Source organism: Trachypithecus francoisi, unplaced genomic scaffold (genome assembly GCF_009764315.1).
Source record: "Trachypithecus francoisi isolate TF-2019V2 unplaced genomic scaffold, Tfra_2.0 Lachesis_group6, whole genome shotgun sequence".
NCBI classification, from domain to species: domain Eukaryota; kingdom Metazoa; phylum Chordata; class Mammalia; order Primates; family Cercopithecidae; genus Trachypithecus; species Trachypithecus francoisi.
In genome coordinates, this window is record NW_022681471.1 from 118421924 (window position 1) to 118448106 (window position 26183).

A 26183-nucleotide genomic window follows, 5' to 3' on the forward strand; every position below is an offset into this window, starting at 1 on the left:
GCGTGAAGCCCGCCCGCCGCGCGTCATTGGTCGCGGCGCTGGAGCCGTTGGCTCCCAGACCCGCCTCTCCGCCGCCTCTCACTTTTCCCAGGGCGGATGCGCCTGCGCTTAGCTGCCTGGGCGGGCTGGGAGGCGCGGGTTGAAAAGTCTCGTTCCAAGTTTGGAGAGAGAGAGAAGAGCGCCTCAGACCTCGGTACCCGCGAGCGGGGAGGAGGCAGGAAACAAGGACGCGGCGTCTGGGGAGCACCCAGGCAGCAAAACTGGGCCCGGGCTTTCGACCGCGGGGAGTGTGTGACGCGTTTGGGAAAGGCAGGAGCGCCAGTGGTCGGGCTGCTCTTGGCTAACGAGGGGAGTCCGAGGCGGCGGCGAGGGGCGAACGACCCGACGCAAGATGGCGAGTAAAGAGAGTAAGAGGCCCTGCGGGGCGGCGCGCGCCGGGGCCGCGGGGGGCGGCGGGCGCGCGAGGCCGCGGCACGCGCCGGCGAAAGGCGCGAATTGGCGTGCGGAGCAGGGGGCGGGGCCGGGCGCGAGGCTGGGCGCGCGCCTCGAGGGGCCTGCGCGGGACGGGACCGCCGTGCCGAGGGCTCCGAGCACTTCCGGAGCCGGGCGCGGGGCCGAGGGCTGGGCCCCCCTCTTCTCTTCCCTCCTCCAGCGGCTGCGCTCCCTCCGGCGCCCTCGGCCCCGGGGCGGAGGCGGCCGCCGCCGCCGGGAAGCGAGCGCCGCGGCTCCTTCTACGCGCGCGCGTTGACCGCCTCGGGGTCGCGGCCCTTGTCCGGGGGTTGCTGGAGCCCTCAGGCCTATGGCTGCCGAGGCGGGTGTCGTGGGAGCTGGGGCCTCCCTTGATGGGGATTGGAGGGACCAGGCCTGTGGGCTTCTGGTACACGTGCATTTGTCTTCCCGAGTGGGTCGCGCAGCCCCTGTACGTACAGGTCGTCATCTTAGAGCAGGTGCGAACAGCTGTAACAGGGTAAACAATTTCCATGTCCGTGTAATTGACTACCCAACATGGTATACGCAGGGAGTATTGATCTCAACGGAAAAAACAGGCTTCCTGGTTGGTAGTATTTTCTCCACCTTCTGGAAGAGCAGTTAGTTGTCCGTGTCCAAATGAGAGGTAAAAGGAAAGAGTACATGAGGTGTGGCCATCTTGAGGTGACCTCCAATTTCTGACTTCGATCCATCTCAGCCACTTAATTGTGTGGGCTTTCTCCAAATTTCAGTGTTTGAAGATACTGTGGAGGAGCGTGTCATCAATGAAGAATATAAAATCTGGAAGAAGAATACACCGTTTCTGTATGACCTGGTTATGACCCATGCTCTTCAGTGGCCCAGTCTTACCGTTCAGTGGCTTCCTGAAGTGACTAAGTAAGGGTTTCTGGCAACTTTTTTTTTGCTTAAATTTAACTGTCGTTCTGAATTTCCTAGTTTTGGCGTTTTATACCTAGAACATAAGTATGTAATCAGCCCTTGCTTGGGGTGGCAGGTGGTTTTTATTTTCAAAACTTAACGTGATTTATGGGAGGATTTCTGGCGTATAGTGTGGTGGTAAAAGGGGAGAAAGAATCTGTTGTGAGATTAATGGTATTTGGAGGAAACACTGAATATATTTGACATTTCCTGGGCTCGAATGTAGAGCAGCATCTCTCTGGGCCCAAACTAATGCGTTTCTTTAAAACTTTATTGAAAAAGAAGAGAATATTTACAGAAAAGTTCACACATCATAAGTGTTGTATGGCTTCATAAATTTTTGCAAAGTGAACACACGTAACAGTCACCCAAGATAAATACATTTTAATTGGTAAAGGCAAAAAGACCTTGTTAACAATTGACCAAAGAAAAGATGTTATCGTCTTATGGAATACACTTTGAGATTGTCGTTAGTCTTCATAAGAGTATTCTTTTCTGTTAGATCTACGGTTTCTCTGATAATAATTGCTGGCATTTATTGAGCAGTCAGAACAGGGCCTGGCACATCTGAAGAATCTACGTCTTGTTGTAATCCTCATAGTAGTACTATGCTGTAGGTAATTTTCATTATCCTTGTTTTACTGATAGGGGAACTGGGAGTGAGCGTTTAAGTGCCATCCCAAGATCACACAGCTGGTCCCTGCGTTAGTCTGCCTTGCTCATTCACTTGAACCTTTTCTAGTAGGAACTTGACCATGTACTTTTAAAGTGTATTAAATATGGGGCCAGGCACAGTGGCTTATACTCCTGTAATCCTAGCGCTTTGGAAGGTAAGCTTGAGCTCAGGAGTTCAAGGCTGCAGTGAGCCATGATTGCGCCACTGCATTCCAGCTTAGCCAACAGAGTGAGACCCTGTCTTCCAAAGAAACAACAAAAAAGCATCTTAAATTTGGGTGTTGTGGGCATATAATTTAAAGAGGATTAAATGAAACTCTAACCTAAAAAGAGGATTTTGCAACAAGTTATAAAAATAATAAGCTAATTTTGGCTGGGCGCGATGGCTCATGCCTGTAATCCTAGCACTTGGGGAGGCCGGGGCAGGTGGATTGCCTGAGCTCAGGAGTTCGAAACCAGCCCAGGCAACACGGTGAAACCCCGTCTCTACTAAAATACAAAAAAAAAAAAAAAAATTAGCCAGGCGTGGCAGCGTGTGCCTGTAGTCCCAGCTACAGGCTACAGGGAGGCTGGGGCAGAAGAATTGCTTGAACCTGGGAGGCGGAGGTTGCAGTGAGCCAAGATCGCACTACTGCACTCCAGCCTGGGTGAGAGCGAGAGTGAGACTCCATCTCTTAAAAATAAAAATAATAATTACAATAATCTCATTGTATATAAAACTGCTCTTACAATGGCTAGGTTCTCCATATGCAAACATTGATTTCCATACAGATAGGAATTTCCACTGGGCTTCCCAAAAATCTAAATGTAAATGTACAGATGTGGGAAGAGTAGAGAAGAACTAAGTGATGGACACTTGGAAGCATTGACGCTTACAGTCACCTTTGAACAGATTGAAAACTAGATTAAGCATCGTATACTCAGGGGTATTCAAGTTCTGGTTTGAGCATCGTGTGCATTTGCCTCTTTGGTCTGTTAAGCAGATTTAAAATGTATTAACTAAATTTACCTTTTGGGGGATCTTTTTGACCCACTGTAACATAGTAGAAAACAGCAGGGACTTTAAACTTAGAGACCTGGTTAGAGTCATGCCCCTGCTTCTTCTTAGCTTCGTGAACTGGGGCCGTGTTGTCTGGGCTGTAAATGGAGATGTTGGTCGTACTGACTACCTACATTTGAGGGAATTAAATGAGATCATGCATGTTAAAGTGCCTGGTGCAGCATAAGTACACGGTAAGTGGTGACTGATGCTGATTCTCCCACCCCTTCCTGTTCAGAAATAATTTGTCAGGATTGAAATAGCTCTGTGTTTCTTCATTTGGATTTCAATGAAAGCTACTTGCTGAAGTTTTTTTTTTTAATGTTACCTATAATATGTAATACTTAGGAATGCAACAGAAAATGCTTTAATTAAATTATTTGATATGTATCATGGTGTTCTTTGTATACAAAGCTGTTGTGGGATTGAGTTGTGGGATGTGCAGTGCCTTAGAGAATGTAAGAAAATGCCAAGCAGCCTGCGTTCTTGGATGTTGAGGATTGCTGTGTGGTGCTTTGCAGGGTTCAGTTTGGGGTATAAAGGGACTGTGTTTTATCACCATACAGAACAGTAAAAATGTTGACTGTTCCTCAGTGTCTGACTCTGAGGAACAAGACCCTGCTCCACCTTATAAGCCTTTCTTCTGCCGACTTACAACATGCTTCATAACGATTACTTGGACTTTCTGAGCTATTGTCCTTCAATTGAGTTAGGTAACTGTCCAAATAATTGATTTGGCTTGTTTTTTTTTGTTGTTGTTGTTGTTGTTTTGTTTTTGGAGACAGAGGAAGACTCTGTCTCCCAGGCTGGAGTGCAGTGGCACCATCTTGGCTGACTGCACCCTCCACCTCCCAGGTTCAAGCGTTTCTCCTGCCTCAACCTCCTGAGTAGCTGGGATTACAGGTGTGTACCACCACACCCAGCTAATTTTTGTATTTTATTAAAGACAGGGTTTTTCACCATGTTGGTCAGGCTGGTCTCAAACTCCTGACCTCGTGATCTACCCACCTCAGCCTCCCAGAATGCTGGGATTACAGTTGTTGATTTGGCTTTTAAAAGGTTTTATTTAGGTATTTCTAAGAACTTGTTTTTTTTTAGGGCCGGGCGCGGTGGCTCAAGCCTGTAATCCCAGCACTTTGGGAGGCCGAGACGGGCGGATCATGAGGTCAGGAGATCGAGACCATCCTGGCTAACACGGTGAAACCCCGTCTCTACTAAAAAAAATACAAAAAACTAGCCGGGCGAGGTGGCGGGCGCCTGTAGTCCCAGCTACTCGGAGGCTGAGGCAGGAGAATGGCATAAACCCGGGAGGCGGAGCTTGCAGTGAGCTGAGAACCGGCCACTGCACTCCAGCCCGGGCGACAGAGCCAGACTCCGTCTCAAAAAAAACAAAAAGAAATTGGTTTTTTTTTTTAATTAGGTAGTTATTTCATATCTCTTGTTGAATAATGTTTTAAATATATTGAGACTAAGTTATTGTTTACCTAAAAAGCTTTGTAGTTTTTTTTTTTTTTTTTTTTTTTTTTTTTGAGACGGAGTCTCGCTCTGTCGCCCAGGCTGGAGTGCAGTGGCCGGATCTCAGCTCACTGCAAGCTCCGCCTCCCGGGTTCACGCCATTCTCCTGCCTCAGCCTCCCGAGTAGCTGGGACTGCAGGCGCCCGCCACCTCGCCCGGCTAGCTTTTTTTTGTATTTTTTAGTAGAGACGGGGTTTCACCGTGTTAGTCAGGATGGTCTCGATCTCCTGACCTCGTGATCCGCCCATCTCGGCCTCCCAAAGTGCTGGGATTACAGGCTTGAGCCACCGCGCCCGGCCGCTTTGTAGTTTTTCAAATTCAGGAAGTACAAAAGGATGTAGAGTGAAGAATAAATCCCCTTTCCACATTCCTTACTGTCCTACTTCCTTTCCCCAGTCACTGTTTTCAATTTCCTAACCCATCCTTGCCAGTGTGTAGAAGTGCATACCTGTATCTTCATCATTTTTTATGGTAGCACGTTCTTCACTTGAGTTTGTCAGTAAGAGTATATATTGGAGATTTTCCTGTGAGCATGCTTGGATATGCTTGTTCTTTTCAAGGGTGCCATAGAATTTTGTTTATGGATACACTGTGTAATATATGATACCAGTTCCTTACTGATGGATGTTTAGTTATTTTCAGTCTTTTTGCTGCTATAAACAATACTGCTGAGAATAATCTTGTAATAGGCCATATTTATGTGATGCTTGGCTAAATTTCCTAGTGGTAGTTACTGGGGTCAGAGGATTCTGCACTGAAAATGAATAGGCACTCTTAACCATTAGTGTTTCTGCAGCCTTTAAGTACATCCAGTATTGGAGGAAAATAGTGTCATATTGATTAGTTTAGGAAAACAGGCTGTGTTTTAGTGATGGAGGTGAAAGGATTTCTAGTAAAAAGAAAAGTTCTCATATGATGATCAAATTGGGGAAAACTGGAATAATTAAATTTGAGTCCAGAGGGATTTTTAAGCTCCTCCAGTCCATCTTGGGACAGTATTCATTAGAAAGGGCCTATGATAAACTGACCTGTCTACCTGTAATTTTTTACCTGTTGGTCTCAGTTTTCTTGCTTAACTCCACAAAAAAGAAGTCACTTTTTTCCTTTGATATCAGTCCTGCCATTGCTTTGTGGTGCCTTCTTTCTCTCAAGCTTTCTTATTTCTCTTTTTAAATATTTACTTTTTTTGTTTTTTTTTTTTTTGGGGGGGGTGGAGATGGGATTTTGCCATGTTGCCCAGGCTGGTCTCGAACTCCTGGACTCAAGCAATCCGCCTTCCTTGGCCTAAGTGCTGGGATTAGAGGCATGAGCCACCGCATATGGCCAAATATTTCTTCTTTCTTTTTTTTTTTTTTTTTTGACAGGGTCTTGCTATGTTGCCCAGACTGGGTTTTTTTTTTTTTAAAGACAGGATCTTGCTATGTTGCCCAGACTGGACATGAACTCCTAGGCTTAAGCAGTCTTCCCTAGTAGCTGTTACTGTGGGTGCACAGCACTGTACCTGGCTTACCCTTCATTTTAAGCCACTATTCCCTGTAAAGGTTTGATTTCTGTCCAAGTCCTCATAAAGTATGTTGCTTGGAGCCTAATTTTAATGGTTTTACTGGTTAAAAATAAGTGGGCAAGCCAGATGTGGTGGCACACATCTGTAGTCCCACTACTGAAGAGGTTGATGCAGGAGGATCAATTTGAGCCCAAGAGTCGGAGACCAGCCTGGGCAACATAGTGAGACCTTGTCTCTTAAAAAAAAAAAAAAAAAAAAAAAGTGGGGGCGGGGGCACATGGGCTCATGTGCATGCCCCTACACGCATATAAAGACCACCTAAGATGGAATTAATTACTTTTTTGATAGCCACATCATATTCTTGGCCCACTGTGCATGTATCAATCAAGACCCATGTCGTCTTCCTTTTCTTTCTTTCTTTCTTCTTTCTTTCTTTTTTTTTTTTTTTTTTTTTTTTTTTTTTTTTGAGACAGAGTTTCACTCTTGTTGCTCAGGCCGGAGTGCAATGGTGTGATCTTGGCTCATCACTACCTCCGCCTCCCATGTTCAAGCGATCTTCCTGCCTCAGCCTCCTGAGTAGCTGGGATTACAGGCATGTGCCACCATGCCCGGCTAATTTTGTACTTTTAGTAGAGACGGGGTTTCTCCATGTTGAACAGGCTGGTCTCGAACTCCCAACCTCAGGTGATCCGCCTGCCTTGGCCTCCCAAAGTGCTGGGATTACAAGCATGAGCCACCGCGCCCAGATGTCTTTTTTTCAAACACGTTGCTATTGCTTAGTCATGGCTGCCTTACTCTGTTCTTGGGGGAGTGTGTGTGTGTGCGTGTGTCTGTGCACACACTTTTTTACTGTAAGCCAAATCTTGGTAAAATTGCATCTTGTATTTTTTTTTTTTTTTTCTTTTTTTTTTGAGATGGAGTCTCGCTCTGTCGCCTAGGCTGGAGTGCAGTGGAACGATCTCAGCTCACTGCAAGCTCCACCTCCCAGGTTCACTCCATTCTCCCGCCTCAGCCTCCCAAGTAGCTGGAACTACAGCTGCCCACCACCACACCTGGCTGATTTTTTGTATTTTAGTAGAAACGGGGTTCACTGTATTAGCCAGGATGGTTTCAGTCTCCTGACCTCGTGATCCGCCCGCTTCAGCCTCCCAAAGTGCTGGATTACAGGTGTGAGCCACCGTGCCCGGCCTTGTAGTTTCTTAAGTTATTACTAAATTACTTGCCTAGAAGTAACCTTCAATCTTTTTAGGAAAAACAAACAAACAAAAAAAAAAACATTGAGTCCTTCGTGCAGCTGAAATTTAGAAACAGATAAATGGCCTAACTTGTCTTGTGTTGGAGCCTAGAGCCCTATTTCTCAGTCCTCTTCATTGAAGTGGGACCATGGAGCACAGTTGAAAATTGTGTTCTTGATAATACAAATGGGGAAGCCTTTTTGATAGATACTGATGCAAAAATCACTGCTTGGACCAAGGTGCCAAGAGGTTTGGGCAAGTTCTTCAGCCTCAAGGTGAGTTTCCACAGAACAAGGTAACAAAGATGCCTCAGTAAAATTGAGAATGTTCGTTTCATAAACTTAGGTATCATAAACGTCAAGGAGTTTCACATCATGCCATTTGCACTTATAGCCTGTTTTATTCAGTGAAGAAACTGAGGCCCCAGGGAGGTTGTGTTTTAAGCAATTGCATTTTAGTTTGATCCAGGATTTAAGCTAAGTTTTTTTGATTCAACATTTTCTGTCCATACTACCTTGTAGAATTTCTTATTGGGAAATAGGAAACATCTAGTGTGTAAGATATTTTTAGGTGGGAAGAAGATTTCTTTAGGTGGGAAGTTGAGATTTATGAGTGTGGGGATTGTTGGTGGATTCCTGTGTAGATGTTTGTCTGTGTTATACTGAGTTGGGCCTGCCTTCCCCAGAGTGCTGCTCTATAAAAGGTAGTGTTCACATTGATAATTGAGGCACAGGAGGATGGGTCTTTGAGAAAGAAGCAAGCCCTCTGCATATTGTAGCTAGAATATTTTCTTACATTTGCATATGTGGGGATTGTAAAGTTGGTAACCAGAGGGGGAGAAGATACACAGTTGATGCTAAGTATATATTTGCTAAAGAAATGTGAATGTATTTTGAGGGAACTAGACTGAATTTGTTAGCAATTGGAGATTTCTTGTCAGATTAGTGTGACTTATTTTCTTTCTTAAACAGACCGGAAGGAAAAGATTATGCCCTTCATTGGCTAGTGCTGGGGACTCATACGTCTGATGAACAGAATCATCTGGTGGTTGCTCGAGTACATATTCCCAATGATGATGCACAGTTTGATGCTTCCCATTGTGACAGTGACAAGGGTGGTAGGTATATCATATATTCCAATATTGATGTCAAAGGGAAAATGCCTCTTTCAAAGCATATGCTATTAAAACTATACTATTAGCTTTTGGCCTAGTAATTTAACTTCTAGGACTTTATCCTACAGAACTACTCACCTACATGTGCGCAAGGATTTTAGTCGTAATTGCAGAATTGAAAAATTAGGATCAACCTTGTAACCCAGATGTTGGTTCATAGAAAGTTGGTTAAGCACATGGTATGTTTGAAATACTACTCAGCAATTAAGAAGAAAGAAAGGCCAGGTGCCATGGCTCACACCTATAATCCCAGCACTTGGGGAGGCCGAGGTGGGAGGATTGCTTGAGCTTAGGAGTTCAAGCCCAGTCTGTAAAACACAGACCTCATTTCTACCAAAATTTCAAAAAAAAATTTTTTTTTAATGAGAAAAATCTGTACGCACTGGTATAGGAAAGTATCCAAGATAAATTAAGTGGATAACTGCTATGTGTAATTAGGATATTCCACTTTGGTAGAAGTAATATGTGTTGGTGTGTGCAGTGGGTATTTTTTTGTTTGAGGAGAGTGGGAGTAGTGGTAGGGTTAATTTAGGAATCTGTTGGCTTTTTTCTTTTTTTAATTTAGTCAAACACATACTCTCCTGTTTTTGGTATTCCCATGACCACCCCAAGTTTGGTGATTTCGCTAGGACTCCCAAGAGCAAATTATACTTGTGGCTAAAGTTTGTTACAGTAAAGAACACAAAACAAAAGCAGCAGGAAAAAGATGTACATCGGCAAGCTCAGGGAGGTCTGGCACAAGTCTTGTCCAAGGCCACACAGGATGTGCTTTCTCTCTGGCAGCAAACTGCAGGGACATGTGTGAAATATCTCTGCTCAGGGAAGCCTGTTTGGGTCTTGGGGTCTGAGGTTTTCTTGGGGGACTAGTTACATAGGCACATCCTGCTGACAACCAGTACGGCGACTGAAACTTGAGGACCCCAGTAATACAAACTGAGGACCCAGTAATAAAAGAAGGTATGTATCATCAATCTTGATATCTGCAAAGTAAACCTGACAAACTGGTACAACGCGGTCCATTGCTCCAGGTGCACACCACAAAATCATCAGTTCATCAGTGACAGAAAGAACATTCTGAGGTGCATGTTCCCAGGAGTTTGCCAAGGGTCAGTAATGGGGTCCTAGTGTTCCTCAGAGACTCCAGGGCTAAGCACCCAGACTGCTGTATTAACTCTCTCTTCACAGTCCCAAATGGCTTAATGCTGTTAGCATTTTCTAATACATGCCTTAGGGTTTTTTTCTTATTGAAAATAAAATACTGGCCAGGCACAGTGGCTCACACCCATAGTCCCAACACTTTGGGAGGCCAAGGCAGGAGGAGCACTTAAGCCCAGGAGTTTAAGACCACTCAGGGCACACATTGAGACATTGTCTCTATCAAAAAATAAATTAAAAATTAGCCATGTGTGGTGGCGCATGCCTATAGTCCTAGCTACTTGGGAGGCTGAGGATCTCTTGAGTCCGGGAGTTTGAAGCTGTAGTGAGCTAGGATCACACCACTGCACTCCACCCTGAGCAACAGAGCAAGATCCTGTCTCAAAAATATTACATTCTCTAGTGTAGTGAAACTGCTGGGTTGTATGGTGTATTCATTGTCAACTTCATAGAAAACTGTTCTCCAAAGTGATTCATCCAGTTTACCCCTCCCATAATTTATCGTTCATTCCCCAACAACTGTATGCTTTATTTCTTTAAACATTGGGAGTTTTTGTGTTTTGTTTTTGTTTGTTATGAGGCAGGGTCTCGCTCTGTCGCCCAGGCTGAGATATGAGATATGGTTTTTTCAGCCGCACTGCTGAAAGCTATGTTTGCTTCAGAGAGAACAGCTAGATACTAATATTAAGACATGGAAGCCAATGTTCATTAAGCATTCCACATAGAAGGAGCTGCCTGGAACTGAGAAATGGTTTGCTCCTTTGGTGGTTGCTCCAGGCCCCGGTCTATTTTACTTCTTACCAGCCTGGCTCCAGTAGGCATTTGTGTTAGTTGTCCCTGACCTGAGACACAGGGTGAGCTAAAATGGAATGTGCAAAGAAAAGGCAATATAGGTCAGGAAGAATAACACAATTGTAGTGTGAACTCTCCTATCTTTTTAAGCCTCAGCAACTAATTCAAGTTTTTTATCTATGAACACAAAAAAGAATGTTCTTGTTTGCTGTATTTGCTTAGATGTTCTCTACTTGTATTCTTTCTGCTAATATGTTGCTACTTCTTGGAAGTTACTGTGCTTTTTTATACGGCTTGTTACTTTACAAGGCCTTTTTCATGATTATTTAATACTACAGTCTTATTCACACACCAGATGGGCGGAGAGGTTAACCTTGGCACTGCACTAGCAGTTAAACCAAGGATGCTAGCAGAGCCAACGTATGTGTGTTTAGGGACAGGTAGGGGTTAGCATGGATTTCACACTGATTTGAGGATGCTTCTGACTTTAGACTCAAAGGGTGTTCATACTCCTGAGGGTTAAAACCTTTCCTGTTTTGATGAATCCTAAAATAAGATGCTAAATCAGTGCAGCATTTCCAATGAGTTGTATTTGAACTAAAAAACTGTTAGTCTGCTTATTATGTGGTTATTTGAAATTTCAGTGAATAACTGTATCATCTTCATAACTGAAAGAGGACAGTTTTAGATCCAAGGTGGAACTGAATTAAGTTGCATAAGGCAGCTACCAATGTTTTCCAGTGCAAATGGGCTTTAAGAATAAATTGATGGGCAAATGAACCCACATATTTGGATTTTCTCTATGCATGTCTCTGTCTTTGGCTTGTCAATTTGTGTTGTATTCTGCCAGGTCAAAATCTGTTGGGTTGATTGAACTAAGTAATTTGTGAATTTAATCCTGAGTGTGTGTGTGTTTCTTTCTCCTCACATTAGAATTTGGTGGCTTTGGTTCTGTAACAGGAAAAATTGAATGTGAAATTAAAATCAATCATGAAGGAGAAGTAAACCGTGCTCGTTACATGCCGCAGAATCCTCACATCATTGCTACAAAAACACCATCTTCTGATGTGTTGGTTTTTGACTATACAAAACACCCTGCTAAACCAGGTATGTAATAATAAAAGGTCATTACTTGAGCAGTTTTCTTGATTCAAACTGGTAATGTTTTTAAGTCAAAGTAGCATACTTTATAATATTTAAAGGTTTAAAAATTGCTTTGGGGGGGTTCCCATAACCATCCTCAAGTTCAGGGATTTGCCAGAACTACCTAAAAGCAGCTTATACTAACAGCTAAAGTTTATTACAGCAAAGGATCCAGAGCAAAAGTAGGAAGAAGGAAGAAGGACATCAGGGGAGGTCCAGAGAGGTTAGCTACAGGCGTCTGAGTCCTTCCCATCCACGGTCATATGGGACATACTTTGTCTCTAGCAGCAAACCATAGGAACATGTGCCAAATGTCTCTATCCAGGGCAGCCCATTTGAGTTTCAGAATCTGGGATTTTTGTGGAGGTCTGTTGGCATGGGCACATCCTGTTCTATGACGAGCCATAGTAACAAAATTGAGAACCCCAATAGTGAAGCCAAATATATTGTGAATCTTGCTAAACAATCCTACAAGTCTTGACAGGTTCCTATGGCATACCCCACTGCTCTGGGCTTACACAACTTTACCAGTCAGTGACATGAAGAACTTTCTGAGGGTCACATTCCCAGGGGTTAGCTAAGGGTCATTTATGGTTGCAGGCTACCCTAGAGGCATGCAAGGACTGAGCAACCAGACCTGCTGTGTTAGAAATATTTCTAAAAAACTGGGGAGTTGGGGGGATAGGGTTACCACTGCCCAAATTTGTAGGATAGCTGTAGTTTTTAGTATTTTTGTGTTGGGGATACTATTAGGTTTTCCAAAGAAACCAATCATTTAATGGTCATGAGGCTCAATTTGCATTGGGTATTAAGAACAAAGCAAAGAGAACAGCTTTTTAAAGTGGTTATGGGTCAGACCAGATCTTGTTCATGTGCAGTTGCTGTAATGGCTCACTCAATGAAGGAGTGAGAATTTATTCTCACCAGTTCTTATGAACAGAGAACAACTTAATGTTTTTTCATCTTTTCTTAGACCAAGTGGAGAATGTAATCCTGATCTCAGGTTGAGAGGTCACCAGAAGGAAGGCTATGGTCTCTCCTGGAATTCGAATTTGAGTGGACATCTCCTAAGTGCATCTGATGACCATGTGAGAAACGTATTCTTTGTAATTTGTTCATATAGTGAGAGCTGATGCGTCACAGCTGTACTGAAGGAGTGCTATATAGATGAAAGGTTTTCTAAGATAATACTGCTGATTATTGTGGTAACATTCCCCCAGGACTTAGAGACATAGGTTTCATACTGCCCTGTATGAGTCTTCGGATTCCACAAAGCTCTTTTGAAGTAGCCTTAGGATGGAGGGAGCATAGGCAAAAGGCCTCCCATTATTTAAAAGATGATCCTCCAGGCCCTTATAATGGAAACTCTAGAATGTTTGTGGGACTTGATTAATATAAAGTATTTTTTAAGTGTACAATTCAGTGAGTTTTAGTATATTCACAAAAGTGCACAACTATCGCCACTAATTCTAGAATGTTTTCGCTCTCTGAAAGAGAAATTCCATACCCATTAAGCAGTGACTCCCCACTCATTCCCTGCCTTCCCCCAGTTCCTGGTAAACACTAATTTATTTTCCGTCTCTATAGAGTTATCTGTTCTTGATATTTCATATAAATGAAATCATATATGTAGCCTTTTCTGTTTGGCTTCTTTCACTTAGCATAATGTTTTCAAGTAACATTACTTACATTCCATTCCTTTTTATGGATGAACAATATTCCACTGTATGGATATACCACAGTTCACTTATTTGTCAGTCAATGAACCATTTGAGTTCTTTCTACTTTTGGGTTACTTTGAATTATGAACATTTGTTTACAAGTTTTTGTGTGGATGTATGTTTTCATTTCTCTTGGATATATACCTAGGAGTGGAATTACTGGATCATATGGTATCTCTGTTTAATTTTTTGAAGAACTACAAAACTATTTTCCGAAGTGGCTGTCCATTTTACATTTCCACAAGCAATGTACAAATGTTCCAGTTTCTCTACATCCTCACCAATGCTTGTCTTTTTTATTATAGCTATCCTAGTGTGCGTAAAGTGGTATCTCCTGGGGTTTTTTTGTTTGTTTTTGTTTTTGTTCTTGTTTTGAGATGGAGTCTGTCTCTGTCACCCAGGCTGGAGTATAGTGGCACGATCTCAGTTCACTGCAACCTCCACCTCCCAGGTCCAAGCAATTCTTCTGCCTCAGCCTCCCAAGTAGCTGAGATTACAGGCATGCGCCATGAAGCCCAGCTAATTTTCGTACTTTTAGTAAGAGACAGGGTTTCACCATGTTGGCCATGCTGGTCTTGAACTCCTGGGCTCAAACAATCCTGCCTTGGCCTCCCAAAGTGCTGGCATTACAGGCATGAGTCACTACACCTGGCTCATTGTGGTTTTAATTTGCATTTCCCTGATAACTAATGATGAGCATCTTTTCTTGTACTTGCCATTTGCATATCTCCTTTGGAGAAATAGGTATTCAAATTATTTGCCCATATTTTAATTTTATCTTTTTATTGTCAAGTTATAAGAGTTTCTTATGTATTCTAGGTATAAGTCCCTCTGATTTTCAAAAATTTTCTCCCATTCTGTTGGTTGTCTTTTCACTTTTTTAGACAGGGTCTTGCTCTGTCACCCAGGCTAAAGCACAGTGACTCAGTCTTGGCTCATTGCAACCTCCACCTCTCCAGCTCAAGTGGCTATCTACCTCAGCCTCTCAAGTAGCTGGGACTACAGGCACCCACCACCACCCCAGCAAATTTTTGTATTTTTTGTAGAGATGGAGTTTTGCCATATTGCCCAAACTGGTCTTGAACTCCCGGGCTCAAGTGATCCACCCTTCTTAGCCTCCCAAAGAGCTGGGATTACAGGCTTTCTGAAAGGATGCTTCCCTCAAAGTGTATATGACATGATTTCCCAAGTAGGGAAAGTGGACTGTACTCATTAACCCAATTACTAGTACCTTTTGAAGAGACCAGGCTGGGAATTTGGTAGTAGTAATAATAGCTGACATTTGCCAGGGACTCCCCCCATGCCAAGCATCATGCTAATCTTGCCAGATCCTTCTGAGTCGGTGTGAATGGCAGCAGCGCCACATGTTCCTTTCTCTTCAGTTTATGTACATTGAGTGTCTTCATGTGTAAGTAACAACAGAGACTTGAGGGCATATGTATTGTGTAAAAAAAAAGTTTTGTTACTGGGAAAATAGCCATTACTGGGAAATAGCTTTGTTACAGAAAGTCCTTCATGTGGCTGGGCGCAGTGGCTCATGCCTGGAATCCCAGCACTTTGGGAGGCCGAGGTGGGTGGATCACCTGAAGTCAGGAGTATAAGACCAGCCTGGCCAACATGGTTAAACTCCGTGTCTACTGAAAATACAAAAATATTGGCATGGTGGCACACACCTGTAGTCCCATCTACTTGGGAGGCTGAGGCAGGAGAATTGCTTGAACCCGGGAGGCAGAGGTTGCAGTGAGCCCAGATTGTACCATTGCATTCTAGTCTGGGCAAGAGAGCGAGAGTTTGTCTCAAAAAAAAAAAAAAAAGAAAAGAAACTCTTTCTGGCCGGGTGCGGTGGCTCAAGCCTGTAATCCCAGCACTTTGGGAGGCCGAGGCGGGCGGATCACAAGGTCAGGAGATCGAGACCATCCTGGCTAACACGGTGAAACCCCGTCTCTACTAAAAACTACAAAAAACTAGCCGGGCAAGGTGGTGGGCGCCTGTAGTCCCAGCTACTCGGGAGGCTGAGGCAGGAGAATGGCGTGAACCCGGGAGGCGGAGCTTGCAGTGAGCTGAGATCTGGCCAGTGCACTCCAGCTTGGGTGACAGAGGGAGACTCCGTCTCAAAAAAAAAAAAAAGAAACTCTTTCATGTAAGAAAGTGATTTAATAAAAAGAGATGAAGCCCTTTCATGGTCACGTGCTCTGAATTTTAAAAAACAAAAAACCAAATATGAAGCCCATACCAGTGTCAGTGGAACTGTAGTGCTAATATACCTTCATGGGATTATTTCTTATAACCATTGAATGAGAATCGTTGCCCTATACCTTGCAATATTTTTTCATTAAAAACTTAAGACTTTCCTCTTAATTCTTCTGTGACAGGATGTCAAGGCCCACATGAGACCTCCTTATTGTGGGCTGCTGTGACCTTTGAGGCCAAGTAAGGCCCTATGGCCCCTTCTTGGACTCTGCTGATGCTTCAAGGAGCGCATCGTTGGGGATCTGTCTGTGGGCCCCAGGCCTTGACCTCTCAGAGTAGACTAGTAGAGGTTTCTGGCCCAGTGTCATTTACCTGTCACATCTCCTGATGTCTGTGGTGGTTTCTGCCATGAAGTGAAAGACTTGTCCATGAGGCTTTTGCTATGTGAGAGGCACAGTTTGATTTTAATTCGCAGTCTTCCCATCCCAGTGTAAACTTCTAGAATGTGCATTTGTGTTCAGTAGATGCTGAGCGCCGGGCTCTTGGTGATTTGTTGTGTTGTCTAAGTGAATTTGGGGTACTTGAATGTCTGAATGTATGTAGGTAGAAACTCCAGCATCAGTGTCCTTGCCTGCCACCGTACTCAGTCTCTCCTCCCCCTCATTACAGTGGAGTTTCCTTTTCCTCTGCACCTCACATGGAGGCTGCACCCACATACTCTTCTGTTTGCTTATATTTTCTCTCTTGTGTTTACCTCAAACTTTTATACAGTTGAATAGTTTTGTTTGTAATGAAATTATTTTAAATAAGATGTTAGCATTTAAATTCAATCTCTTGGCGGGCACAGTGGCTCACACCTGTAGTCCCAGCACTTCGGGAGGCCAAGGCAGGTGGATCACTTGAGGCGAGAAGTTCAAGACCAGCCTGGCCAACATGGTGAGACCCCCGTCTCTACTGAAAATACAAAAAAAATGAGCCAGGCGTGTTGGCCTGCACCTGTTATCCCAGCTACTCAGGAGGCTGAGGCAGGAGAATCGCTTGAGCCTGGGAGACGGAGGCTGCAGTGAGCCGAGATCGCACTACTGTGCTCCAGCCTGGGTGACAGACTGAGACACTGTCTCGGCGGGGGAGGGGGGGAAGTCTCTTATAGCCCTTGTTCTTTTTTTTTTCTCTCCTTCTCTCTTAGACTGTCTGTCTATGGATATAAACGCAGGACCAAAAGAAGGCAAAATTGTGGATGCTAAAGCTATCTTTACTGGCCACTCAGCTGTTGTAGAGGATGTGGCCTGGCACCTGCTGCACGAGTCATTGTTTGGATCTGTTGCTGATGATCAGAAACTTATGATGTAAGGTGGAAAGTTCAGTGGGATCTTGTTAAATGGGTGACCTGAATGACTAGTGATTGCTGCAGGCTGTAGTTGTTTTTTTTTTTTTTTTTTATGGCTTTAAAAAAACAGCTTTAGGTAGCTTACTCCTGTAATCTCAACACCTTGGGAAGCTGAGGCAGAAGGATTGCTTGAGACCAGGAGTGTAAGACTCCGTCTCTACACAAAATTTAAAAACAAAAAATTAGCTAGGTGTGATAGTGTGCACCTGTAGTCCTAGCTACTCAGGAGGCTGAAGTGGGAGGATCGCTTATTATTTAGAAAAAAAGAAAAATAGGTATGGACATGTGAAGGGACATACTTGGTGTGGTGGTAAATATCAAGATTGGAATCCAGAGTGATGCCAGTTGAAGGTCAGGGAGGAAAATGTATCAAGGTATGGCCACAGGACTTCATTCACCTATCACCTTATAAACAAATAACCTGAGGCAAATGTGACAAAATACTGGGCATTTGTCAAAACCAGTTGTAGGTATCAGATTGTTAACATTATTCTCTACATAGTCTGTATTTTGTGTATGCTTGAAGTAGTTGGTAATTAAAATAGGAATCTAGGCCGGGCGCGGTGGCTCAAGCCTGTAATCCCAGCACTTTGGGAGGCCGAGACGGGCGGATCACGAGGTCAGGAGATCGAGACCATCCTGGCTAACACAGTGAAACCCCGTCTCTACTAAAAATACAAAAAAAACTAGCCGGGCGAGGTGGCGGGCGCCTGTAGTCCCAGCTACTCGGGAGGCTGAGGCAGGAGAATGGCGTAAAACCCGGGAGGCGGAGCTTGCAGTGAGCTGAGATCCGGCCACTGCACTCCAGTCCGGGCGACAGAGCGAGGACTCCGCCTCAAAAAAAAATAAAATAAAATAAAATAAAATAAAATAGGAATCTAATTAAAAAACAGAACTAACAGCACTAGCTTGTTCTCTGTAGGTTTTGAATGTATCATTTAGTGGTCAAGGTCTGAATCACCAGCTGTGTGGTTGTTTTCCTCATGAAGGGGCTCACACAGTGGAGCTAGTTGTGGAGTGTAGTGACAGTGACGTGGGGCCAAATGTGAGTGTGTCCTCCCTGGTTGCTGTGTGACTTTACCTTTGTGTTTTAGATGGGACACCAGGTCCAATACCACCTCCAAGCCGAGCCACTTGGTGGATGCGCACACTGCCGAAGTCAACTGCCTCTCATTCAATCCCTACAGCGAATTTATTCTAGCCACCGGCTCTGCGGATAAGGTTTCGCATTATTTGGTGTTTATAAAACCCAGTTCTCTTGTGCTTTAATCAGATATTTGAAAATTCTTAGGTAAAGCTTAGAAATCATTTTCACTTGTTATTTTTCTTTAGACCGTAGCTTTATGGGATCTGCGTAACTTAAAATTAAAACTCCATACCTTCGAATCTCATAAAGATGAAATTTTCCAGGTATGTGACAGTTTTCTGGTGTCTGTATGTCAAGAAATGAAATCCAGGGATTCATCAGTTAAGCTATACCAGACTGGTGGTCCACTATTGAAAAAAATGCCTTGTCCATGGTGTTACATGGAGATGTTCATAGGGTAAGGTACACCCTATTGAAGAATTAAAAAGCTTCTGGGATGGTTATGGGGTTGAATAAATTTATTGAAATTCCAGGCTGAGTTCCTCAGTGCTGGGGAGTGCAGCCTTCCTGAGGACAGGATGGAGCTGAGCCCTTTCAGAGCACTTGAAAGTCCGGGACAAGAGAGTGAGGACATCAGGCCAAGGATAAGATCATAGAGTGCAGGATGGGAAAATATCAGATTAAAACAGCAGCCACAAACCTAGCAGCGGATGGTTCTTTAATACATTTTCAAAATTATCTATTACTAGGTCCACTGGTCTCCACATAATGAAACTATTCTGGCTTCAAGTGGTACTGACCGCCGCCTGAATGTGTGGGATTTAAGGTAACTTACAGTCCTGTGACAAGATACTGCATAAATATGCTCATCTGGCAAGTTACATAGTAATTCATAAACTAGAAAAGCAATTTGGTAATCCCCCTTCAGAAACCTAATATTAAAGAAACTTATCTTCCTAAAGAGTCTTTGTTTTGTAAAATAGAAGTGAAGCAGCAAATGAACTGTAAAAAATTTCTCTGGTGTGAGTTTTGTCCTTAATATTCAGGCATGAAGGTGTATGTGTCTGTTTTTGCATTCAAATGACTATTTAAAACACTTGATATAGAGAGATCAAGATGTTAGCTGTCTTACGTCTCATTGGATCTCATAGTACGTGTAGGCAGGACTGTTTATTCTGAGTTTTTGTACCATTTACTTTGCTTTCAGTGATTCATTCTGCAGATGTGCACTCCCGCTGTGGGTTGTATAACTGCTGGGGAGACCTTTGTGAAGGGGACAAGGACAGCCCAAGCTGTCAGAGAGCTTATGTTCTCTGGGGCCTCATTGTATAAAGAGTTTCTCCCAATTTTTAAAAGTTCCTTTACTTCAGCTTGCTGTTCTAAGAATTTTAGACTCCTTTACTTTTTTTATCTGAGCCTTTACAACTTAATAAAGTTGCTCAGTTACATACCTCTCCATAAGATGTCATCTTAAGTTTAAATCATTAAATTACCAAAAAATAACTTATTTTCTGCTTGTATTAAATATATTGCTTTGAAGTGGACTGAATTTAGTACAGGTTGAGTATCCCTTATCCAGAATACTTGAATAAGAAGTGTTTGGGGTTTTGGAATTTTTAGGATTTTGGAATATTTGTATTATACTTAACTGGTTGAGCATCTCAAATCTGAACTGAAAGTCCAATTCTTCTTTTTTTTTTTTTTTTGAGACTGAATCTTGCTCTATCTGGCAGGCTGGAGTGCAGTGGCACAATCTTGGCTCACTGTAACCTCTGTCTCCCAGGTTCAAGCGGTTCTCGTGCCTCAGCTTCCTGAGGAGCTGGGTCTACAGGCACTGCCACAGCCACCGTGCCCAGTTTTGTATTTTTTACTTTAAAAAAAAAAAGGCTTTGCCATATTGGCCAGGCTGGTCTCAAACTCCTGACCCCAAGTGATTCTCCCACCTTGGCCTCCCAAAGTGCTGGGATTACAGGCATGAGCCATTGCACTCGGTGTGAAAGTCCAAATTCTGAGTGTCGTGTGGTGCGTAAAGTTTTGGATTTTGTAACATTTTGGATTTGGGATCTTCAACCTGTATATTAAAACCAAGGCTGCCTTAATTACAGAGGCAGTAATCCTCAGTATGTAGAAGAGACACTGGAGAATAAAATGCTTGTATATAAAACTTAAAATAACTAATATTCAGGGTTCTGATGGAGCAAACTGTTGCCATGATAAATACTTGAAGATGTAGAAAACCTTTAAAGCAGACAGTTCGGGGCATTGTATTTGATTTAAAAACAATTTTAGTAGTAAAATAAAAAAACCTAAATCAAAACTATAAAGAGGTATGAAGCGTACAGCAAGGTTTGGAAGTCTGATGCCCTGGCAACTGAATTGCCCCTGAAGGTGCCAATAATTTGTGACCATTGTGTGTAATTTCTTACTACAATTATTTCTTAGCTTGTTCAATATTAAAATTACATTAGATAGGGGGCCAGGCATAGCGGCTCATGTCTATAATCCCAGTACTTTGTGAGGCTGAAGCAGGAGGATCGCTTGAACCCAGGAGTTCGAGATCAGCCTGGGCAACATAGACCCTGTCTCTACAAAAAATTTAAAAATATTAGATAAAATTTGGGATTAAAATGGGTGAGTGTTAGCAACTGTACTGACATGTGGAAGAGAAATATAATTGTCTAGCAATCCTACAGGTTTGAGATTGTTTGGTTAATTTTATGGGAAGGAAAAAAATGTCTCACTTGGAGGGCTGGGTTTTGTTTTTAGCAGTTGTTACTAGTAAAGTATTTGGGTTAGGTAAAAGGATAGGGCTGATACTGATACATAAAGAGTGATTTCACTGTTGAGCACTGGCAAATTCTACAAATTGAAGTTTTTAAGAGAAAAACCTTAACTTTTCCTTGGCTTACACATTTCGTAACGTTTTATTGCCATATCTTTAGACAGATCTATAGTACTGATATGTAATTATATTTTACTCCTGGGATGCAAAAGGCTTTGAGTGAAGTATAGGGATTACACGTCAATTCATGTGTAGATTTTTTTAACTATACATTTCACCTTTTAATTCTAAGGCAATAAACAGTTAAAATAATGAAGGGATTTTGAGTTAATGTTTATTATTGACAATAATTCCTCATTCTGCAGCTTCAATTATGAACAACTCTAACTTATTTCCAGAAAGTAAACATTCCACCCTTACACGAAATATAAACAGTAGCCAGATGTGGTGAGGCCGAGGCGAGAGGATCGCTTTTGAGCCCAGGAGTTCAAGGCTCTAGTGCACAGTGATCGTGCCTGTGAATGAATAGCCACTGCACTGCAGCCTGGGAAACAGAGAGGCCATGTCTCTAAGGAAAAAGAAAAAAAACTTAATTGATTGTAGTATAGAAATAAGTTGTTTTTGTGAGTGTGTTTGTGTTTTAAGATTACTTTCTGGGCTGATACTGGTTTAGCAGATGTTCGTGCTACAAGAATTTCACTGATGAAAGCATTATATTCTTTATTCTTACAGTAAAATTGGGGAAGAACAATCAGCAGAAGATGCAGAAGATGGGCCTCCAGAACTCCTGGTACGCATTGGCTTATAGAAGATGAAATGCCATATGCAGATTGGATTGTCATTGATCCGTTTATTTCGAGAATGAGTCAGAACTTTGAATTCTAGGTCTTGCAGATGGTTTCAAAATGGAGGTCCTGAAGGTTATTGCGATTGGGCTTTGACATTTATCAAAAATAGTAAATGGTGCCCAGTAGGTTTTTATGAATGTTTCACTGAGAATGGTTTGGGGTCCTGGAAAATAGTATGTAGTGATTTCTCACTGATTTCAACTCTGGTATTTGTGATGGTTTAGGGATGGGGAGTGAGTATAACTGCTATTCAGTTGGCAATACTTAACATTTCCTAACAGTACAGAAAAAATTTTCAATGCTTTTTAAGTTTCCTGCCCAGAAAAGGAGGGCTTTCTCGATATTGATGGTAGCAGAGCCCACTACCTCCCTCCCGTGCCCGATTGAAGCACATGCATCTCCTTGGCCCTTTGAAAGCTTATATGGTGGTATCTGCCCATCCTCATTCTTCCCGTCTGAGTCCTTCAGTGCTCACTTCGTCATTTTTCTGTGAAACATTGCCGGATTTAGCAATGGTTCCTTGTCCTTGCTCTGAATCTAACATTTGTCTCCTCCTATCATTTGGCAGATAGTCACTCATCACTCTTGTCATTTATGATTTTAGTTCTAATTTCAGTACTCATTTTTGGCACACTTGTACTTTGTCCATGAGTATTATTTATTTTTTCTCTGAACTTATGGATTATATGAATGTCCACAAGTTTTCAAAGGTAAAGAAGGCCCTTGAGAGCAAGCCCTGCACACAGAGGATGTTCACCAAGCCCACCTTGTAAGAATGCCCCAGTCCCTTTTGTTTTGATGACAGCTTTGCTGAGATATAATTTACATACTACACAGTTCACCTCTTTAAAGTGTACAGTTCAGTGGGGAGGGGGTGTTCTTGGTTTTGGGGGATTTTCCTTCTTTTTCTCGAAGGCAGTGGTTTTTAGTATATTCATAGACTTATACAACCATCACCACAAATCAATTCTAGAACATTGTTCATACCCTCCAAAAGAAACTGTGGCTATCACCTCTGAATTCGCTTCTTCCTCCAGCCCTTGGCAACTACTAAGAGACTTTCTGGCACTATAAGATTGGGTTATTCTAGATATTTCATGTAAATGTGACTTTTGTCTTTTGGGACTGATTCTTTCACATAGTACAGTGTTTTCAAGGTCTCCAGCAATTTTTTTAGGGAGAAAGGAAAGCGTATTACTTTGTATATTATGGCTCTGCAACAATTCCAAGGTGCTTGAGAAAATACACTAGGATTTTGTTTTTCACAAGAGAGCTTGAAATCAAGGGACATTTGAGAGAATTAAACTGGGCCTGGGCATGGTGGCTCCTGCCTGGAATCACAGCACTTTGGGAGGCCAAGGTGGGTGGATCACGTGAGCCCAAAAGTTCAAGACCAGGCTGGGAAAACATGGCAAAACCCTGTCTCTACAAAAAAAAACCCATAAATTAAAATTAGCCAGGCGTGGTGGCGTGCACCTATAGTCCCAGCTACTCGGGAGACTGAGGTAGGAGAAACCTGAGCCCGGGGAAGTTGAGGCTGCAGTGAGCCATGATGACACCACTGCACTCCAGCCTGAGCAATGGGAGTGAGACCCTGTCCCAAAAAGAAAGTAGTGAACTATTCCACCAGTATGCTTTGATAACTCCTGTATGTATTCTAAGCCCCAGTGATCTTAGAATATATTCACTTGTGTACCCCTTAAGAGTACTGCTCTGTCGCCCAGGCTGGAGTGCAGTGGCGTGATGTCAGCTCACTGCAACCTCCGACTCCCGAGTTCTAAGCGGTTTCTCCTGCCTCAGCCTCCCAAGTAGCTGAGACTACAGGTGCACACCACCGTGTCCAGATAATTTTAGTATTTTTAGTAGAGACGGAGTTTCACCATTTTGGCCAGGATGGTCTCGGTCTCTTGACCTGGTGATCCGCCTGCCTCAGCCTCCCAAAGTGGTGGGATTACAGGCATGAGCCACCACACCCAGCCAACATATTCACTTGTGTACCCCTAAGAGTACTTAAAAAAGCTGTTTACCTCTTTTTTTTTTTTTTTTTTTTTAAGTCAAGGTCTGGTTCTGTCACCCAGGCTGGAGTGCAGTGGCGCAGTCTTAGCTCACTGCAACCTCCACCTCCCAGTTTCAACCTCCACCTCCCAGTTTGTAGCTGGGACTACAGGCACACCCCACCACGCCCAGCTAATTTTCATTTTCATATTTTTTGTAGACAGGGTTTTGTCATGTTGCCTAGGCTGGTCTTGAACTCCTGAGCCTGAGCCATCCGCCTGCCTTGGCCTCCCAAAGGGCTGGGATTACAGGCGTTGAGTTTTAGCCCCGCTTCATATTTTTAACCTGATAAGATTATTCGGTAAAATAGATACATTGCATGAGACATAGTTGTCGGCAGGCAGGGACCTCATTGCCAAACTAGAGTCAAATCAGACTTTGTCAGAAAGTGTGATGTCCCAATTCCAAGCAATGTATTTAATATTGTCCTTGTGAAGAACTGTTTCATTTAAATCTTAATTCTAAGATAAATAAGGCATAGTGCCTTCCCACCAGGTTGTCTCTTTCAGGAACAACTGCTTTCTTCAGAATTGTTTAGCAAAGCTGTCTCACCTTAGGCATAACTTATAAGGGACTATCTGGAGCTATGCTTTCGGAGCCAGGGATTTTCTTTCACCCTGGTGCTGTTTGTGTACCTTGGAAAGATGGGCAAGAAGTATGCCTATCTTAGTCAAGTGCAGAGGGGAAGAACAGAAGACTCCTCAGGCCCCTTGTATAATAGAAGAGTATGTTACATGGCATATAATGGATTGACTACCTTAGATATTTGCACCTAACTGTATATGAGCAAATGATGCTGGATTAATGTTCATCATAATCAGTATGGAAATGGCATTTTGATTATGTAGGAAAATGTCATTCTTAAGGAATGCAGGCTGAAGTCTTCAGCCATTTCATTGTATAGACACGTGGATAAAGCATCGGTTATGCTGTTAGTACTTGGTGAATCTAGGTAAAGGGTATACAGGTATCCATTGTACTATATTCTGTCATCTTTTCTGGAGGTTTGGAAATTTGCAAAATAGGTATAAATAGATTACTGAGCCTGTACCACCTCTCTTCAAAACCAGACAGCACCCACCCCGAGTTGAAATACTGATGCTCTAAAGACTTTTTAAAATCTTTATTAGGATTAACAGGAGAGTATATGAAACCAAAGTTTTTTTTGTTCTTGTAACAGTTTATTCATGGAGGACACACTGCTAAGATTTCAGATTTTAGCTGGAACCCCAATGAGCCTTGGGTCATTTGCTCAGTGTCTGAGGATAACATCATGCAGATATGGCAAATGGTGAGTTAAAATGTTTTTCTTCAATGACTATCTTGTAAAGGAGAGATTTACTAGTTACATAATGTAATAAAGTTATTTCGAATATGTAGGTGCATATTATGCCAAACATTTACAGAAATAGTTTAAAAGAACTTTTTCCATTTCAACAATATAATCTTTAGTCCCATATGGTGCTTCGTCCACTGTTTGCTATTTGTAGCACCTATCAGGTCAGGAGAAATCTCTGCATCTGCACTGATTTTCATTGTTGTTGCGCTCTTCATGCACTGGAGTCTTGGCATCGCTGCTCTGTCTCCAGTGTCTGTTCTGTGTGGTAGATATGAAGGATATGGGAAGGAGATGTCAAGGCATTCAAATGACACTAAGTTCTCTGAGGATGAGCACTGAGTACTTGACATTTCTAAGGTGTTAACTGAGACTTCAGTAACATCTGGGCTACCACTTCCTCTAAACGATGCTTGAAGTGCTTTTGGAAAACATCTCTTATGAACAGTGATTGAAATTAGTGCATGGATGGGTGGCTAAGTATACATGTGGAATTACACACTGGCAAATAATTTTTCAAAATACTGGCTAGCCTGCCATTTCCTTATTGAAGCTTTTAGAAAGAAATGTAAAAGTGAAACTAATAAGTTCTAAATAGATTAATTGTTTTTAGATGACCTTGTAAAAACCATAGGGAGTTTTTACACCTGTGAATTTATTTGGTTATCTCCAGGCTGAAAATATTTACAATGATGAAGAGTCAGATGTCACGACATCCGAACTGGAGGGACAAGGATCTTAAACCCAAAGTACGAGAGATGTTTCTGTTGAATGTAATGCTACATGAATGCTTGATTTGTCAAGCGCCAAAAAGGCATTGTATAGTAGGAAATGTTAAGTGGGTTGGCTTATGGCTTCTTTATCCTCTGATTCTAGCACTTTCAAGTGAGCTGTTGCGTACTGTATCATATTGTAGCTATTAGGGAAGAGAAGAATGTTACTTAAGAAAGAACATCTTTGATTTTAAATACAAGTAGCAGGGTATTGCCTTTGATTCAACTGTTTTAAGTCCTCATTTTCTCAAACTAAGTGCTTGCTGTTCCCAAATATGCAAGAATAACTTTTACACTTTTTCCTTCCAACACTTCTTGATTGGCTTTGCAGAAATAAAGTTTTAAAATAAAACTTGTGTTTTTTT

At 42.6% G+C, this 26183-nt stretch overlaps 1 protein-coding gene across 1 annotated transcript; it reads left to right on the forward strand.

The window, feature by feature from the left end:
* On the forward strand, window positions 1-26170 carry RBBP7 (RB binding protein 7, chromatin remodeling factor). Its single transcript, XM_033201780.1, is given in 13 exon segments — window positions 1-407; window positions 1221-1365; window positions 8347-8492; window positions 11430-11607; window positions 12613-12727; window positions 16737-16749; window positions 16752-16896; window positions 18032-18158; window positions 18270-18347; window positions 18774-18850; window positions 21539-21596; window positions 24890-25000; window positions 25719-26170. Coding segments are annotated over 13 exon segments (1278 nt in total). The 5' UTR covers window positions 1-391; the 3' UTR covers window positions 25788-26170.
* The last annotated feature ends 13 nt before the right edge of the window (window positions 26171-26183 follow it).